At 36.5% G+C, this 19,384-nt stretch overlaps 1 protein-coding gene across 1 annotated transcript in view; it reads left to right on the forward strand.

The window, feature by feature from the left end:
* The window catches only part of LOC140244857 (adhesion G protein-coupled receptor E3-like), a 74,887-nt gene that overhangs the window by 11,967 nt on the left and 43,536 nt on the right, over positions 1-19,384 (forward strand). Inside the window, exon 2 of the mRNA XM_072324468.1 lies at positions 13,482-13,609. Coding sequence (XP_072180569.1) covers positions 13,482-13,609 — 128 coding nt within the window. The remainder of the gene's footprint in view (positions 1-13,481; positions 13,610-19,384) is intronic.

Consider the following 19,384-nt stretch of genomic DNA (forward strand, 5'->3'; position numbering starts at 1 on the left):
GGGAGGGGGGGGGGGTCAATCCCAGTCTGTCGAACAAGCAATTATAGTGAGGTGAAATAAGAAGGCTGCGGTTTTGTATCCAATGAATGAGATGTACACATTATTTCCCTTCCAATTATTACAACGTCTATATTAAGGTGGTGGACGTTATTCAACACTACTTCGCGTCTCAGACAGCAAGAAGTGGGTTCGTCTGCATTGGTCACGTGACGAGGTGAGACAAAGGCGCATGTCTGTGGTGTCGTAATTACATCGTGCTCCGGATCTCGCCGCGTTTTTCTCGATTAACGGGCTACCAAAAGCCACTCTCCACACAACCTTTGTCTTTTTGTCTCCGCTCATTTCAGCGAGCAACCCATTAATAACATACTCAATTTTGCCTATACAGCGCGGCACGCAATGTCGATAGTTGGTCATCTTCATCTGCTGGGCAAAATGACCTATGCGTTGGAAAGTTGATTCGTCCAGATCGCGGTGATTCTGGCCTTCTGTACGGAGAGTTCATGAATATTTCATTCTATATACCTTGCGCTCTGTCAACTTCATCAAGCTGAAAGCCGGGCGCTACTCATCTAGTCAAGCGGTGGCATCACTTTATGACAAAATTACCTGTTGTAGGCGATCAAAGTCGAGTATGACCAGATATCAGTGATTTGTTAGACTAAACACTGTGTCAAGCATTGCGATGCTGCTTCAAAATTACGGACTGTTGTAAGCAATCGTCACCTGTAAAACAACCGCGCCACTGACAACATCATCAACGTTAACAATACCGAGCGTAATCTCCCCCGCTCGAGGAGTTACATTCCTGTTTTCTTCTTATCACATTCTTGGCACCACCCATGGTCAAAATGGCTGGACTTTTCCCGCCGTTTCTTTGGAGCTACTTGTTTGTAGCGACAGTACTTGTGGCTTGGATGGAAATACCGACGGTAAGTCCCTGAAAAAGGAAGATGTTTCTTTAAGTTTAGTAACCAAGTAATAAGTACCTCAAATCTTTTCCATTGTCATAACCCACATGATTGACAAATCACAATGCGTTGTCATTCGTGCACACAGAATAAACGTCAGCTTGTTGTGTTTCTGAAAATGTAATCGGTAACTCAAATTGCCATTTTTTCACTGACGCTTCTTGCTTTGACTGTGAATTTGAACAGCATAAACATTGTGCTGCACCTTGGATGGTTGCAGATGAACACATTTTCGTCACATTTCCTTTATAGACGATGGGAAATTAAAGTGTCGTATTGAATTGGATCTTGGTATAGTAATAAGCACCATATCTCGTTGAACGATGAGAATGCATTGATCAAACATTGTTGGAAGGGACATTTGTGTGTATACTCTTAACCGCTGATTTCTCTTCCCCCCCCCCCCCAAAAAAAAGGGTGTTTGTCGCAGAGGCCCAAGAGTGAATTCGGAACTGGGATGAGAGTAAGAGAGAGAGAGAGAGGGTGGGGGGGGGGGGGGACGCCGAGTATTGTTTGGAGTCCACTCCTAAAGCTCACTGTTATCTGGACAATCTGGTCATATAATATTTGTGTTGTTATGTGTTGATAATTCTGTTAGAGTTCGGGGGGGGGGGGGGGAGCACATACCTTTGAATCCAGTGTGGAACAAATCTATCTTTCAGTCAACCTAAAAAAGGGCAGTTCTCCGAAACTCTTTATATGTGCCGTTTACTCTCTGAATGATGTTTTACCTTTTGATTTTGTCACATTCCTTTAATATGCACACGTTCTATATACGTGAACTCGTTTTTATGATGTTCTGGAGAAAGGATAAACCAGGAAAAGAACAGAATTTAGGATTCTTATGAATTAATTGCCTTGAATTCTGTGCGAGATAATTTGTTGACTCAAAGAGATGTATCAGTGGCATTAATCTAAAAGAAACGAACAATTATTTTCCTGTTGGCGCGTTTGAGCGAAATGGAGTAAGAAATTTTGAAACTTTGGAAAACATAGTGACAGCTTATCAATGAAATTTTTATTGGTTTTTTTTTTGTGCCTAAAATGTTTTAGTTATGTCCAGCATGACATCCGTCACTGAACACTGGAAATCACATACATTCGCTTGAAAATATGCGAATCACAAAACGTCGGACAAGAAGAATGTCCAAAGTGAGTTAAAAGGACGATGCGCAATTACAACATTCTGTCTGAGCACATCAATGATGAAGTTGTAACTTTTACCGTAACGGTTAATCTGACACCTTAGATACTTAATGGCAATGCAATACTTAGTGCTATAATGGAAACATAACACATTAAAAAGAATTCATTCAAACCCTGCGTACAATAAACGCCTACGCTGTGTCGTGGGTCGGCACGGATTGTGCGTTTGCACTGAGAAATCAAGCAGGCTTCGGTCGAATTTGAATTTCTCAATCTGCATTATGAACAGTATTTTTTTTTCATTTAATGTGATACTACTTACTCAATTCATTCATGTATCAATGCTAATGTTATGTTCTAAACGTCAAAGCGATGATATAGAATTCTTACCCTATACTGACATAAAACAAAATAAGTTCGATAGGGATTGAACTATTATTTTAAGGTGAAAGAGATTTTCGCGGAGATGAAATATCAGCGAAATATAAAACGGCAGGTTACCGGGAGCTGCAGCTTCAAAATATCTAACTCTAAATTGTCAAAGAATAGAGTATAATTACATTGAGCCCCTACAACCGTTTTCTAGCAAGAAGAATGTACGGCTTGTCCGCGGCTTGGAAGAGATTACCTCGAGAAGTAGTCCCATATTGGGCAATTGTTGGGCCTCGGGACAGTCTCGCATTACCATTTACAACAAGCTCGGATTGCTGTTTGGTGTACACGGGGTCTCCAACAGTGAAAAGTTTTTGCGTTCCTTACGTTTTCTCTCCAATGTCATTTCGACACGTAAGCATATAAACCAGGACGATTATGAGGTTATATACACCAGAACTTCATTCAAATCAAATGTTGTTTTTTTTTTCGAGGAGTGTAACAACGGCTGTAAATGTTTAGCGTTTGAGTTTGTTTGTTTTTTTAACTATTTTTGTTCGTCCGACTTTCCGAACCAATGTTGCAAAGATTGCTTAAGGCGTCTCAGTGTAAAGCGACAATATTTCATTAAGCTGTCACTCCATAACAATGAATCATAGAAGTGCGTACGTGTATAATGACCTAACATGCTTATTGTAACAAACGATGTGGCACATATAAATGTGTCTCTCATTGTCTTCGGTTTCCATGTCTATATGGCACACACATGACAGAAAAAGAAATCGACAACAACAACAACAACAACAAAGAATGTAATGATTCAACATTTTTTCCGTATGACTGATCATACACGTTGTCGACAAAGTATAGATGAATAGTTGACATACTTATATGAGCACTTCTAGAAAGCATAATATAATCACACCAACAAGTCCATATATATATATATATATATATATATATATATATATATATATATATATATATATATAGGCGGTAGACGTTGCTTAATCCTCACAAGTGAGTTTACTCAAGCTTTCGGGCTTCCTGCCCTTTGTCAAGACTGGGGACAAGATACAAAACATGGATATCATATACACAAATAGAAAATAATAATGATGATCAAAACTATAGCGGAACTGATAACTACAGTGAAGGAGGCAGAGACGGCAGGGAATAATTACACACAGGTGGGGGTGAATATATGCATCAATCTTGCATAATATAACATGCAGATACACAATCACAAACAAGCATACAAAATATAAACATTTACAAATACAGTGTACGTATGACTAAACATCTGCACACACACAATGGATACGGATGTGTGCGCACAATCACACATGTGAAACTCCTCGCGCATGTCAAAGCAGGCAACCATAATATAAACAATAACGGCAATTCATGAAATCATAATAGTAATTAAATCAAGGAGTGTATGTATGAATAAGCGGAACATAGGTACACTCAAAAAGAGCACATAAGTAGCGTTCTTAACCGGGAATGAGTGTATTATAATGTGACGGCAGGGAATAATATTGCACAGGTGGGAGTGTATATGCATCGATCTTGCATGATATAACTTGCAGATATACAATCACAAACAAGCATATAGAATATAAGCATTTACAAATACAGTGTACGTGTGACTAAACATCTGCACACACACACTCTCGTTTACATACACACTCCAAAAAGATGCGACGACCCATGGGTTCATCATTAGCTGAAGACACACGACTCACACTTATATATATATATATATATATATATATATATATATGTATATATATATATATATATATATATATATATATATATATATGTGTGTGTGTGTGTGTGTGTGTGTGTGTGTGTGTATTATTATAATGATATACCGTATACATATTTTCATATGTAATGATATCATATACAAACTTCGTAAATGCGACATAAGAAGAAAATGTTGAAAAAATATCCCATTTGGGACAATGATTTGGTTCCAAATACCATAAATATATGCCAAAAATAATGGATATCATAATGTTTAATCCAATGCCCCTGTCCGAAGTACATATTGCAACATGTTATGGACCAGAATTTCAAACCTACCACAAGAGCCCAGTTTCAAATCTATAGATCTCTTTCCAATATGATAGTCTGAGGTAGCTTAATACATAAAAGACAGAAAATATCATTTTATAGCACTAACATGCATCTAAATCTTTAAAAAAGAAGAAGAAGGAAATGGTTGAGAGATTGAATAATTTAGGTAAATAGCATGCCTTTACAATCATGGCTATGGGACTGTAAAATGTTGTTGTTCGAACTTTATGATAATTTCAATGATTACTGGCCAATATCGAAATATACGTTTCGGGTTGTACGAATGATAGAAAAATACGATGGGACCTTCATAAAACAAGCTCGTATAGCTGTAAGCCCCGAATAATCAGTGGTTGTAAATAAAGAAATCAGAGAGTTAAGAAGAAAATTCAGACAAGATTTGAGTAATAAGGAAAATGAGATAGAGTTGTATATCTATATAATGTAAACTAAAGGTGAACAATGACTCTGACCGAGTTTTCATTTGCTGTCAGAATAAAACATGATTATTGTAGATTATGTAGTTTGGAATGCACAATAATGGCTATTACAGGTTTTCGGCATATTGTGCAGCAAGAAGCGACCAATAGCTAATTGAAATGAGGGCATTTCGAGTAAGGGAGGAAAAATCTGCATTGCTTTGTATGCTTTATACTCTCCTTGTATAATATACTTTTGTTGCCATGTACAAGTATTACCTTAGGCCTACACAATGTACCTGGACGGAGAATGAGCATATAATTATACATGTATATAGGGCCTATTACAGCCAGAAGAAAACCCGAACCAAATCATATACCATACCACAGCCTAACGTATCATGTGCACTGATGTGTGGTGGTATATAAAGCGTGCTTGAGAATGAATACCGGGGACATGAATTTGCGTGGGAAGGTTTGATATGATTGGCTGTTCATGAGCAGGATTAAAAACAACTATAACAACTATAACAACGACAACTACAAAACTGCTTGCTAATCATGCTGAGATTGTGAGCAGAATAATGAGTCAGGAAACTGAATTATTAATTACTTTGTGCTTTTGCAGCTCTTCATGTGATTTACCGGAGAGAGAAAACAAAAGCCGCAACGGATTTCGACTGAAATACTAGTTTTCTATGTCTAGGGAACAAGACGTCAACGACCGAATAAAATATTAGTAGCATCAAAAGTTAACGTGTCCGTACAAGTATATATGGGTTTTTATTGCAACTGAATGGCAAATTGCCATACATCGACCTAAATAAACACTGAATTCATCAGTGTTTTAGTAGTAGTCATGATGAAAAAAAGGAAAATCATGGGCGTATGTTCGAACCTACATTTTTTTTTTTTTTTTTATCATGGCTACTACCAAAACACTGATCAATTCAGTGCGTATTTACGTCGATGTAGGGCAATTTGTCAATCAGTTGCGATGAAAACACCTCGACGGAAGAATTTCATGAATGTGAATAATTACATTTATAAAATGGGTTCAAGAATGTAGCCAATTGGAAGCGCTGAAATGAGTCACGTGGGCTTGTATCAATTTCTCACTAACATCCACGGCCGACGTCACAATGTTTGCACTAGCAGTGCGCACTCAATCAGTTGTTACAAGTGCGTCGCGCGCTACTATACGCGCTGTCAATCTTGTAAACAACTTCTAGTTCGGGCTGCCTCGGCCGGCCTTTCTTGTGCGCATAACATGTGTGGCGTACGTATACTCTTTAATACGTACAGTACTTATATGTGCGGGATTTCCGAGTGCGACGTGTTTGGGACGAACATCTTTGGACATCTTGATCCACAAAGGTACGTGAAAAATGTTGTTAGTTTTCGACCCATTTTATAAAACAAATGATGCACAGGGTTATTTCGTGGCGTTAGTGGAGACGCAGCTCACTCTCGGGTATTTACAATGTAGTGCAACATGCACTCGGCTTCGCCTCGTGCATGTTTCACAATTGTAAATACCCTCGAGTGCGCTACGCCTCCACTAACGCACTCTATCCTGTGCATCATTTGTATACTATTTTCTTTCCATGTTTGCAAATATATTTTTTTTTTTTGCAACTTGCTCCGTGGATGTCGTTTATTATGTATCATATAGTACACTCTAAAAACATCCAGGTCAGAACTGACCCGGAAATGGTCCGTTGGGGGTCAAACTCCGTTCGGGCTCAGAAATGACAATGAATGGGGTCAGATATGACCCCATTCAGAGTCATGAATCGGGTCAAGGTCACCCCATTTCGGGTCTTCATGACCAAATTCCAAGTCATTTTTGACCTGGAACGGAGTGTGACCCCAACGGACCCTTTACGGGTCAGTTCTGACCCGGATGTTTTTAGAGTGTATATGTTTGCAATTTCACTATGTGTACGCTCTGTTACTTTGTTGCTTTAATTGTAAAACACGGCCTTCCTGAAAAACAGTGGCCCAGCTGAAAGCAGGCTTTAATCCGTGTATAAACTCAACTCAAGTCAACTCAACTCAACTACACTTAACAAAACTAAACTATCCACCGTAGTATCATTATATATGTATATATATATATATATATATTAATATATATATACATATATTAGAGAGAGAGAGAGAGAGCTACTACTTGCACGGTATAAATAGACGTTACTGCTAAGTCAACGTTGTTCCTCAAAAGAAACATGCTGTTGGGTTAAGCATGAAATGAAAATTCCTTCATTCATTTATTCATTCATTTATTTTTCATGCTCATTTTTTTCCAACAAAACATAACACAGAGTAAGTCAGAAATTAGATCATAAGCATATATACATAAAAAGTTATGTTCAGAGAGGAAAAGAGAACTAAGAGGTCCACTAAAAAGCAATGCTTGTATATTGTGAACCACTCCAGAGTTTTTTTCAAAAATACTTACTCTAATTACAAATACATAACACAAAAATATTTAAGACAGAACGGAACAAAGAACAAAGGCACAACAACATGACATAACTGAACTGAACTAAACTAAACTAAACTAAACTAAACTAAACTAAACTATTAGAAATCTATGTGAAAGTGAAAATAGAGATAATCCGGTACCAGATATTTTTTCAAAATCTTTTCAATCTAAAAAACAAAAACAAAAACAGAAATCAAGACGCGCACATGATCATACTATAATCGAGCATCGGGTAAAAGATAAGACAGTAATCGAAGAGATTCGTATTCCTGGACTTGTGATTTATATGAGAGTTGGAAGAAGGTATTCATGGTGAGCAAATACTAATACTTCATGTACCCATTGGTGAGCCGTGTGGTTGTCCCACTGCCAGACAAATGATTCGAGACTCAAATCTTTATTTCTGGGAGGCAGGAAGAAGACTATCAGTTGTGGATATAAAGTATTATTATTTCTTTATTCTAAGGGAAACAAGTCGATGAGGAAGAAAGTTTGGTATGGCAAGAGCATTATTTTAAGTCCGTATTCACAAATTCTTATTTATTCCTTGAGATGTTTTGGTTGCACAGTGTTTAGTAAAGGAGAAAGCGATAGATCTTTTTCTTTACATAGTATTTTTATTTCTAATCACATTCCACATCATTGTCATTTAAAAGGAAATATAATCAAATAGACGGCATGGCATGTTGTCCACTTCAATTTTTGACAAGATAGTCAAAGGGTGATTAAGTGTTAGTCCATAGGCGTATTGAAAAATATTGTTCAAAATGTGTCTAAAAGCACCAAATTCGGCATGCACACGTCATGTAGACTGATATATTCTAAGCAGATGTGGATATTGAGCCCTTCAGAATTCTGACGTCTTCCGTTACCATGTTAACGAAGTCTTTTTAATCTTACATTCAAAATGACTGAATGTACAGATTTAGACCTACCCTTTCCATTGCAATTAAAGTCCTATAGTCCCATTTCCCATTAGGTAAAACTAAAATGTAACAAATGTTACTAAATTTGTGGGTTTCGAATCACTAATTCAGTCGCAATTTAAGTCCTGGTCATTCTCTGACATCTTCTCACTCTTCTTCACTGCAGTGGTAACAAATTATGATTTTGAAAAAATGATATACATTTCACCCTTTAAAGTATCAAATGTGTCAAAAAGGATTAAATTTTTGGACTTAAAGTTACCCTTTCAAATTCAATCGAAATCTTAGACGTTTCATTTCATTTCATTTCACACATGCATGTTCACATGCATGTTTTTTATTTTCATTTCCAATCAATATACACAAGTAATACACTTCAAATGATTACATATCTTAGAACATAATAATACATGTTGGTTGTTAAAAGAACTTCATGGAAATGAAAATTGAGGGGCTGCTAAAAAGCGAACTTGTATAGTGCAGTTCCCTCACTTACGTTACATTACTGCAATACATTAATTATACATGGCTTTATAACACAATACAACGATACATGTACCGTACAAGCTAATCATTGGAAGTATACAGTTTTCATTCAATCGAATCGGATGGTAACATGAAGCATGTTAAGGTGATGGAAATGATAAATGGTAACCTCTTGAAATTCCAGAAATCAACATATATTTATGATGAAATAATGTAAATACATAACAGAAGTGTCTAAGTATATAAATTTTAAGTTTCAGTTTCGTTTGCTATGAACATCTTGGTCATCCAAAGTAATAATTCCCACAAAACACGATGGTTGCTATGGTATACTGTATATGCCTATGCCTTTACAGAAAATGTCGTTGGAGGAATAAGAGCATTTCTATGACAAAACGCAAATTGCTAAGCACACAAAATTTATAACTATGGCTTTTTACAATTATGTTTTCAAGGTAAAGGTCATGCTTGACAGGACAGTTGCTATGACAACAGAATAATGGAAGGGTTTGATGTACGCTGGATGTACGCTGAGCTTACAAATCAATGAAAATTGCATGTGCTTATTTGTTAACTCTCTTCTCTTTTTTTTCTATTTGACTTTATTATCATTATCTGTCTATTTGCTGATTGGATGGTGGTATCAGAAACCAGGAACGATTCATTTCGCAAGTCGCTCATAATACATTTATATACCCAGGCTTAAAATTTGAAGTTCTCTCAAAATAGTTGTTAATTGTGAGTTATAGGGATAGAATTGCATGTGCTTATTTGTTAACTCTCTTCTCTTTTTTTTCTATTTGACTTTATTATCATTATCTGTCTATTTGCTGATTGGATGGTGGTATCAGAAACCAGGAACGATTCATTTCGCAAGTCGCTCATAATACATTTATATACCCAGGCTTAAAATTTGAAGTTCTCTCAAAATAGTTGTTAATTGTGAGTTATAGGGATAGAAACAACCAACGTAAAAATTCAAATCAGTATAATTAATTTTAAGTCTTGTTAGATAAACAAAATGTGAAAAAAAAGTTTTAATAAAAATGTTTTAGTTCTGGTGTATTGAGAAAAATAGTGATATCTCTTATTATCTTAGGTTTTATTGCAACAATTTTACATGGTAGAATGTTTTGTGATACAACTAACTTATACATAATTATTTATCAAATGTGATATCTCGAAAAAAATTTTAAATCACTGCTCCCAATGGTCCACAGTATCTTTAAGTTGGATTGTGTGTGTGTGTGTGTGTGTGTGTGTGTGTGTGTGTGCTTGAGTCTTACCAGGGCAGTGTTTCTAAATTATTCATAATATAGGTTTTCCCGGCCAATTTCGCACTTTTGTCAGTCCATTTGATAAAAGGTTCATTCAATTTAGCGAAAATCCTAGTCACTGCACATTCTGTCATTCAAAATTGCAACTTGTTCGTTCAATTTAGCATTCCGGTCAATGAAATTCGCACATGTGCCTTTCGAATTCGTAAAACGGGCATTCAAATTGGCACGTGCTCTTCAGTCATTCAAATTCGCCAGCACTGCCGAAAATGGTATTTCAGTCATTCAATTTCGCGTATGGGCAGTCAAATTCCAAATATGTTCATTCAAATTGGCGTAATGTTATTTCTATTTTGAAAAGGCGAGAACCGTGATTTATATGTATTTCAATGTGAATTTTTGTTTCATCCACACACTGTTAAGTATGTAGTTAAGGTATCTTTGACCCTAAATAACTCAAGTTTGTTGTTCTGTTTGTTGTTCTTTCATACATGATATTAGAACTATACATGCCATGCTTGCACCAGTTATACCATAGATTCACTTCACTTTCTTATGTCCAGTCATGGCAGCACGAGTTAGTACAGGCGTATCTCTTAAGAAGACAGGGAAAGAATCATAAAAGCATATGAGGGTAATAACCTTGACAAATTGATGGCTAGAGCTGATCCAAGAACTTTTATTATTATATTCTTTATTCGCTTCTATATTATTTATTCCTAATGATAATTAACGTAATCTAGCACCCACCAAGTGAAAATAATGAAACATGCAGATGAAAGAAATAATCTCGATGTCAATTGAAACCTCTTTCTCCCAATTATTGACAAAACAAACTTAAGATTAATGTATCTGTGAATGAAATAATGCTATCGAACATTATAAACACATACACATATTTTGAAAGTACTGTTGCAAAGGTGATATCAGAATAAAAGCATAAACGTGTCTGCTAAATTGACTGCAGTAAATGCGAAATTGGATGCCCAAGAATGAATTCGAATGAACGAGCGCAGCGTATACGTGATCACGTGACTATATCGTGCTAAATTGAATGAACGATTTGCGAAATGGTGCTTGTCTTACGAATTTGAACTGAAAAAGTGCTGATTCGAATGATGTAATAGGTAATTTGAATGCTCCAAAATGAATTTGAATGAAAAGATTATAAAATTGAAATACCGAACATGCCGTCTAGGCTAAATTGTGCTAAATTGAATGCACCAATTAGGAATTGGACTGAAAAAAGTGCGAAATTGGCCGGGGAAAACCTATAAAACCCAATGTCATAGGCCCCAGTTGATGAATTTCATCAGCACAGCTTTAAAGCTGAGCTGAAAGACCAGCTATTCAAGCCACTTTCTTGATCACCGGCCTTTGATTGTTCCGATTCCTCAATAGCAGCTTGTAGGCATTACACAGTCATGTCATGTTACTGTGCTTTTGTATTCATGGTATTAGTGTTTTTTATGTTTGTTTGGGTTTTTTCTGCCCTGTCTGTCCTGTAATGTCTGTCATGTTTTGAATAACTTTATATTTTCCTTCAGTAAGTTCTTGAGTCGATTGTATGAGTTGTCCACAGTATACAAGCTCTGCTTTTCAGTGGGCCCCTCTTTTTTTTTTCCTTAGACCATGGAATAGTAACAAGTATGATTTGAAACTATATACACATGCTTTTAATTCGTTAATTACCAATTGTCTACTCGAGGTCATCTGCAATTTTCTGATATCATTTTCTGTGGCAGAGGAAAATCAAATAAATTGAATTTAATTCAATTGTAACTATGTGCATGTGCTTTGAATTCATTTATTGGTTCCTGCATTATATCATTGCACATGCAGATATATACAAACGTATTGTATGCATTGTTGGTGTCATACATATACATAAACATTAGTTGTTAACAAAGTAAGTTTCTTCATTGCCTTTACAATATACAGCAATATAGTTTCTTCATTGCCTTTAAAATGTACAACAAAACATATCAGCGATGCAATGAATAATACAGAAGGGCTACAGCTTAAGCATTGCTTGATTTGCATGCAGCCCTCGTACATAATACATAACATATAGGAAAATATGAGGGAGGGATGACTAGCATAGAGATAGGATATAACAGGTCATTTTATTTATCTGGTCATCAGAAAATTTTTCTATATTATAAGAAGTCCGTCATTTTCCACTTAAACACAACTCCTGCATATACGCCAACACTAAATTGAAATTTCGACTTATTTTATATTTCAGTGCATTCGTTGAAAGGCTGTATGTCAGTGCATGAGTTTAAAATCTGCTTGGATTTTGCTTGAACTCAAAGATTTCTATCAGAACTGCAACGGCTTCAATCTGCAAGTTCTGTGTTGAGTGCAATGAAAATATGCTAGACCTCGAATATCCAAATGTCCTTTCAATTGCTCGATAATTATTGGTTATGCACAGTAACCAAGCAATGTGGGTGAATCAGGTTGTATAGAGTTGTAAACGCTGCATCATCTTCAAAACGTGACTTTGAGAGCTGTGAGGTGATGAAATCTCCCCAGCTCGCTTTTTTTTTTTTTTTTTTTGCATTTGTGTTAAAGGCCGGTATCACATTCACATATTGATCATGTAACTTTTCTTTCTTTAAATTTTGCATCCATTGTTTATAATACGGTCATTATATTCAAATTCATGAAATTCTTCCGTCCAGATGTTTTCATTGCAACTTATACTGATTGACAAATTGCCCTACATCGACGTAAATAAGCACTGAATTGATCAGTGTTTTAGTAGTAGCCATGATAAAAAATCATGGGCGTACAATCATACTCGAGTATATACGCCCATGATTTTTTATCATGGCTACTACTAAAACACTGATCAATTCAGTGCTTATTTACATCGATGTAAGGCAATTTGTCAATCAGTTGCAACGTTCATTATATAATTTTATGTACATTCATTCATTTGACATCTGCTGTTTGATTTTGCATTATTCATCAGATATATTATTACTCTGTACACATAATGGGTAAATTATTATACATTGATTCAAATGTCATTAATGTAAAGGGACAGGGGAAAAATGCCTTGATCGACGCTACCATATGAACAGACATATCAGTGTCAGGCAAAAAGCTTCTGGCTCTGAAATTACTTCTACTTGCTTGTATTTGCCTTTGCAGGCCTTGCCCAGAGTTTAATGAGTTGTGTTTTTCTACTCTTTGCGGGTTTCGTTCCCAGTCGCAGAAATTCATTACTTAGTACCAGCTACTAGTATTCTTTTAAATGTCATTGCCAAATACACTCGATGTTTGCACTGCAGCGATCCTATCAATATGTAATCACTGGGTAGATGGTTGCCGTGTTGTCACAGTGGCGGCGCGTTTCGATCATAATCAAACACTGGTAGTCCCTCTCATAACGATCTCTGTGGTCAAAGCGAGCCTGATCGTAAGTATTTGTCATCAAACAACCAGTGGTCTCAACCTAAAGAACGAAATTACAAATTGTGTAGTACGTACTTCTCCACTATATAAAAAGAAAAAAAAACAACAATGTTTCATTACAGCTGTTTCCTCAAAGTCTTGTACATGTAGTACATGTATCATTAGCTTTTCACATGGTTGCAGATGCATTATTGTCGTTGTTGGTGATTTTGTTTGTTTGTTGTTTGTTTGTTTGTTTGTTTGTTTGATATGCTGGGGTGTCTTGCAGGGAGTTTTTATGGGGGAGGGGAGAACGTGTAGTGTAGACAACGACTGTCTTAGGACATCTAAGTTACTGATACAAAAATACTTAATCATATTCTTCGCATTCAGTGCAACAGTCATTGATATGCCATGTTAGAATATTAATCTCCCAAAGTTATATAGATTCCGGGGGTATGACAAATGGATCCATTACAGATGTACTGACAGCACTCACTTAAACCAGAGTGATGACGTCATAGATGATGAATTGCCGACTGAAGCAATGTGACACAAAACGAGCAATCGAGGCTCAACTTGGACTGTAATTAGCTGGAAATTGCGAACCGTCCGGTAAAATTTGCCAAACTTGTTGTGGGTATATGCAGTATTCGTTCTTCGTTATAATCTGAGTGAGATACAATTGCTCTCCGTAGTAATGCTCAAATTTACCAATTCTTTTCCCTGCCTAGCACTACTCCCTTCCAAATTTTCCATCTCCAGAAAGAAAATGATAGTTGTAAAACTGAATAAATAAAGAATTAAGAATCAATGTGTAAATGCTCAATCGCATCGATTGCGTCCACTCAAAACTTGCGGGTTCCTGTAATATGGGATATTGCTTGGTAGTAAAACGTGTGTTTCTTCCACTCCACGCACAGAAGCAAACACGCACACTCACACACACGCACACGCACACGCACACACACACACACACACACACACACACACACACACACACACACGTGCGCATACAACTTCAAGGACTACAACGTATGTCTTATTGTGGTTATATGTACGTACAATGTAAATGTGTTGGTGGACATAATTATGATCTCGTGGTTTAAGCACTGTTCTTTGATCATCACCCTTACCCCTGCCCACTGGCGTTTCTGAAATCATGAAGGTTGCATGTTCCAGACCTTTTACATCCTATAAGAAATACCAAACAATCTTCTGTGTCGATTTAAGGTAGCAATATGGACAGTGAAGCCTTCAAAACAATGAGAATTAATAATGACATGTGACTGAAAAATGCAAACTTTGATATCCAACTAAGATCAACACTTATGATATAGTACAGAGCATACCATTTCAAGAGGAATTGAAAGTTTATTTGATGAAAATCGGGTTTTGAATGACTGAAACATCCGAAAACAAAGTAAAACAAAGCGATCGTAATAAAGTGTGGGTCCCACACTTTATTAGAATAACCCTTTTCTGGATATCTCAGCCATTTCAAAACCAATTTTCATCAAATAAACATTGAATTCCTCATAGAATTACATGCTTTCATATTTCATAAGAGGTTTCTCATTATCTCACCAAAAACTGTTAGAAACATGAAATTAGGTCTCAACCAAAACTGTACGATCCCTTTAATGTGCCCGTGTGTGTGTTGTTGGGTTTGTTTTTTCCGGGGTTGTAAACGTTGCCAACTTCTTATGGTATAGAATCATGTATGACTGTGTTTACCAAAGCTCATACTGTTATGTGTCTTTTTGTTTTCATTAAGTAGTGACTCAAAATAATGATGCAAAAATAACGATGCACGCCATCGTGCGACATGCAAAATTTGATTCTTGCAGTATGTACCTTCTTAATCGATTAGAAAACATCTTTTATAGCTTTCCTTTTTCAAAAGCAAGTAAGATATTGAAAATATCATGGCGGAGCGACGCCTTTGCTGTGCGATTAACATGGAGGAGAGTGGGAAATGTTTTGTGATCTTAAAATGCGCAGCAGAGATGTTATTATCTCCAAAAGCTTCAGGCCAAGAAATATATAGAAATTAATGAGGGTCCATTAAGTACATCTCAACAATAATTGGAAAAATATTCAATTGTTATGAGCTCTAGTCGCGTGAGTGTGTCCAATATTTATACTAGAGACCTATAACGAGTAGTGATGTGGGTCAGTTACGACAAATAGAAGTATTGTATTACATGGCTGTCACTCGTGCAATGAAAAGACTTCGATTTTTCCTCTAAGGATGTCGTGCTGTCCTATAAACCTAGTTCGGGTGTGCTCGTAACTCCGACCATTTCCAATGTAATTATATCGTATTGTGAACAGCTATACACGGGCATAGACGGCGCACAGGGGGGGGGGGGGGGGTAGTGATATGATAATGAATGCTCTCGAAAGTATCTCTGAACGTCATTATCGAATCTGTTTCTTATGCACTCCTACACTGCCCCAGTCTTCGGAGTTCAGATGCTTGGCGAAATTGCTGTTAATTATTTCGCTCAAGTGGAGGTGCGTCACCATTATTGTAATTACGATGAACGGACTGGGCTCTGCTGATGCAAGACTTTCAGTTTCAATCTCCTTTCTAGATCAGATAGCACGAATCCGCGTTACCATGACAACGAGTTACCACATAACCTCGTTTGGTGGCGCCATCTTTGTGGAGTGATGGGGTCCATAACGGCTTGTTTTTCGGCATTTGTTGATATACAGGTGCAATCCGTGTGCATTTAGGGATTTTTTCCCGCTCTTTTCCATGCTATTTGCTTAACCCGACATTTTCATATTTAGAGTGAAACCAGAAATATTAGTCACGCCCCCCCCCCCCTTTACAGAATTCCTGGATCCGCCCCTGAGAGCATACTATTTTAAGAGGAATTCAAAGTTTATTTGATGAAGATCGGGTTTGGAATGACTGAAACATCCAAAAACAAAGTAAAACAAAGCGATCGTATAAAAGTGTGGGTCCCACACTTTATCAGAATCGCTCTTTTTTGGATATCTCAGCCATTTCAAAACCAATTTTCATCAAATAAACGTTGAATTCCTCATAGAATTACATGCTCTTTCATATTTCATAAGAGGTTTCTCATTATCTCACCAAAAATGTTAGAAACCTGAAATTAGGTCTCAACCAAAACTGTACGATCCCTTTAAGGAAAATTTTTCCCGTTTTCATCACGTTGATCAAGGTGAATGTTTGTATTCGCTTTTTTTGTGAAAACGATGGTGACATCAAAGAGAATTCGAATAAAAATATCATTTGAAAAAGTGTGTGTGTGTGTGTGTGTGTTTGTGTGTATCGATGTGTACGTGTATTTACAGATACCATGAAATGATCTTTATCTAGATTGATAAATCCCCCTTTTTATCTCTACAAATCATTCGAAATAAAGTATACTCCTGATCCATTGATATATCACATTGGCAAATGAACTTTCCTTATCTTTTTTATTGAGATTGTTATGCTCTTTATTTCTCCCATCAATAAAGAGCGTTTTTCGCAGCATTCGCTTTTACCAGATAGCTTCGATTTTGTTTTTGTGTAACCAGCAATTGAAAATAAGTTAACGAAATTCAGTCGATATGAATGTCATTAATATTTTCTGACTATAAAATAATTTATACGGTTAGAAAATGGCTTTGAGTTACACCTTTCTAAAGATTATGGTCATTCTTTTCAGTCAGTGGCAGATCCAGAGGGGGCGCACCGGGCGCTGTTGCACGACCCACCACTGACAGTTGCGGATCCATAAGGGGAGACGCCTTACAAAATCATATGGGGGGCGGTGCGCCCCCCCCCCCCCTCCCCATGTGATTTTGTAAAGGCGCCTCCCCTTATGGATCCGCAACTGTCAGTGGTGGGTTGTGCAACAGTTTGCATTCCTTTTTCCGAAAGTTTATAAAATCCTATGTTCGATCAGTGGCCGTTTTAACTATTAACGTAGGCGCATAGATAGATAATATCAGTTAGAAAGAGAAGATCCATTTATAACATTTGACAATGCAACTTTGAACTCGATTGTGACAGCGTAACAAAGGAAACGATTGCTTTCACTTCACTTCACTTCACTTCAGTTTTGGTTTTGCGTTTCATTTCCAATACTAGTATACAATAATAATAATAAAATTTAACACTTCAGTATGGGCATCTCCCTCCCTACTCTCTTCTGTGTGTGCACAATGTATGTGGATGCAAACATGTGTGTATACGTGCGTGTGTGTGCGTATGCGCATGTGTGTACGTGCGTGTGTATGCGTAAGTGTGTGTGTGTGTGTGTGTATGTGTGTATGTGTGTGTGTATGTGTATGTGTATGTGTATACATGTGAAAGCGTATACTTCATGTAACCATCCGATTCGATTGAATGAAAACTGTATACTTTCAATGATTAGCTTGTACGGTACATGTATCGTTGTATTGTGTTATAAAGTCATGTATTGTAGTAATGTAACGTAAGTGAGGGGACTGCAATCTACAAGTTCGCTTTTTAGCAGCCCCTCAATTTTCATTTCCATGAAGTTCTTTTAAGAACCAATGTGTATTATTATGTTCCAATATATGTAATCATGTCAAAGTGTATTACCTGTGTTTGATTGGAAATGAAAATAAAAAAAAAACATGCATGTGAACACGCATGTGTGAAATGAAATGAAATATGTATCATACAATATCAATGCACAATACCTAGTATATAGTTTAGGGAAATCGCATAGAGAGAAATAGAAATATGAACCAATGTCAAATTGAAGATAAGACACACTTTAGCAGGGGGAGCACTTCGGATAGATTAAAAAAAATAGTAATATATGATTGGAGATGCATGGAACCATCTTCATCAACAGAGCTTGACTGTGTATATTATATATGTATTATATGAAGAGCTTGCTTCCAATAGGCACTAAATCCATTGAAAAATGATGGATTAAGCGCCTTTTGGAAGCAAGCTCTTCATATGTACATACTAGGCATATTGATGTAATGTGGAAAACGTAATAAAACATCATGGCCTTTTTACTCATTGTTCATTGTTCAGAATAAAATAACAATGGGAACCAACGGTATGAGTTTATTTATGTGTATAAAAATGCTGGGTTATGAGGTTTTCTATTTAAAACATTTAACGAGGTACTCCGTTTTAAATTTGGAGGCAAAGAATTCCAGACATCTTTCCCGGATAATGTTCTGAATAATATTGGGCCATGATGATTCTTGAGTTTTGAGATGGTATTCGGGCACGTGACATATGAATTGACTGCAGAATTTGCAGTGACGAATAAAATCGTCAAAAAATTTATGAAGGTGATTACATACAGTAGGTATTCTTGCATAAAGACAGCAGCGTGAAAATATGAATATCTTTAATCTTTAATGCTCTGTATGATAAAACAGTGGATCGCAAGGGATGAATAAGAAGCTTTAGTGATGATCAAAGTATACATTTCTGAAGAATAAAAATGGATTTATCATAGTTGAGCCCAAGAAATTTTGCAGAATGAAATAAAAGATAGCATCAAAGCTTTATATGGTTGTAGTGAATACTAATGATAAGGAGATTGTAGATACAGCGTTTTTTCAGTCGGTGTAAAATACCCGTTTTGTTCTTAAATGGATGTGTGAATATTGTGAAAATAACCATTCCAAATTAGTTGGAGTAAATTTCTAAGAAATCTGTGGATCTCATTTAAATCAAAGGCAGTCCCTAAGTACAAATATTTCTCAGTATCATTATTGGTTTGTGAAAAAAAAAACCCAACATGTTCAAAACGTATAAAATTTGGTTTGGAAA

Source organism: Diadema setosum, chromosome 21, assembly GCF_964275005.1.
Source record: "Diadema setosum chromosome 21, eeDiaSeto1, whole genome shotgun sequence".
NCBI lineage: Eukaryota > Metazoa > Echinodermata > Echinoidea > Diadematoida > Diadematidae > Diadema > Diadema setosum.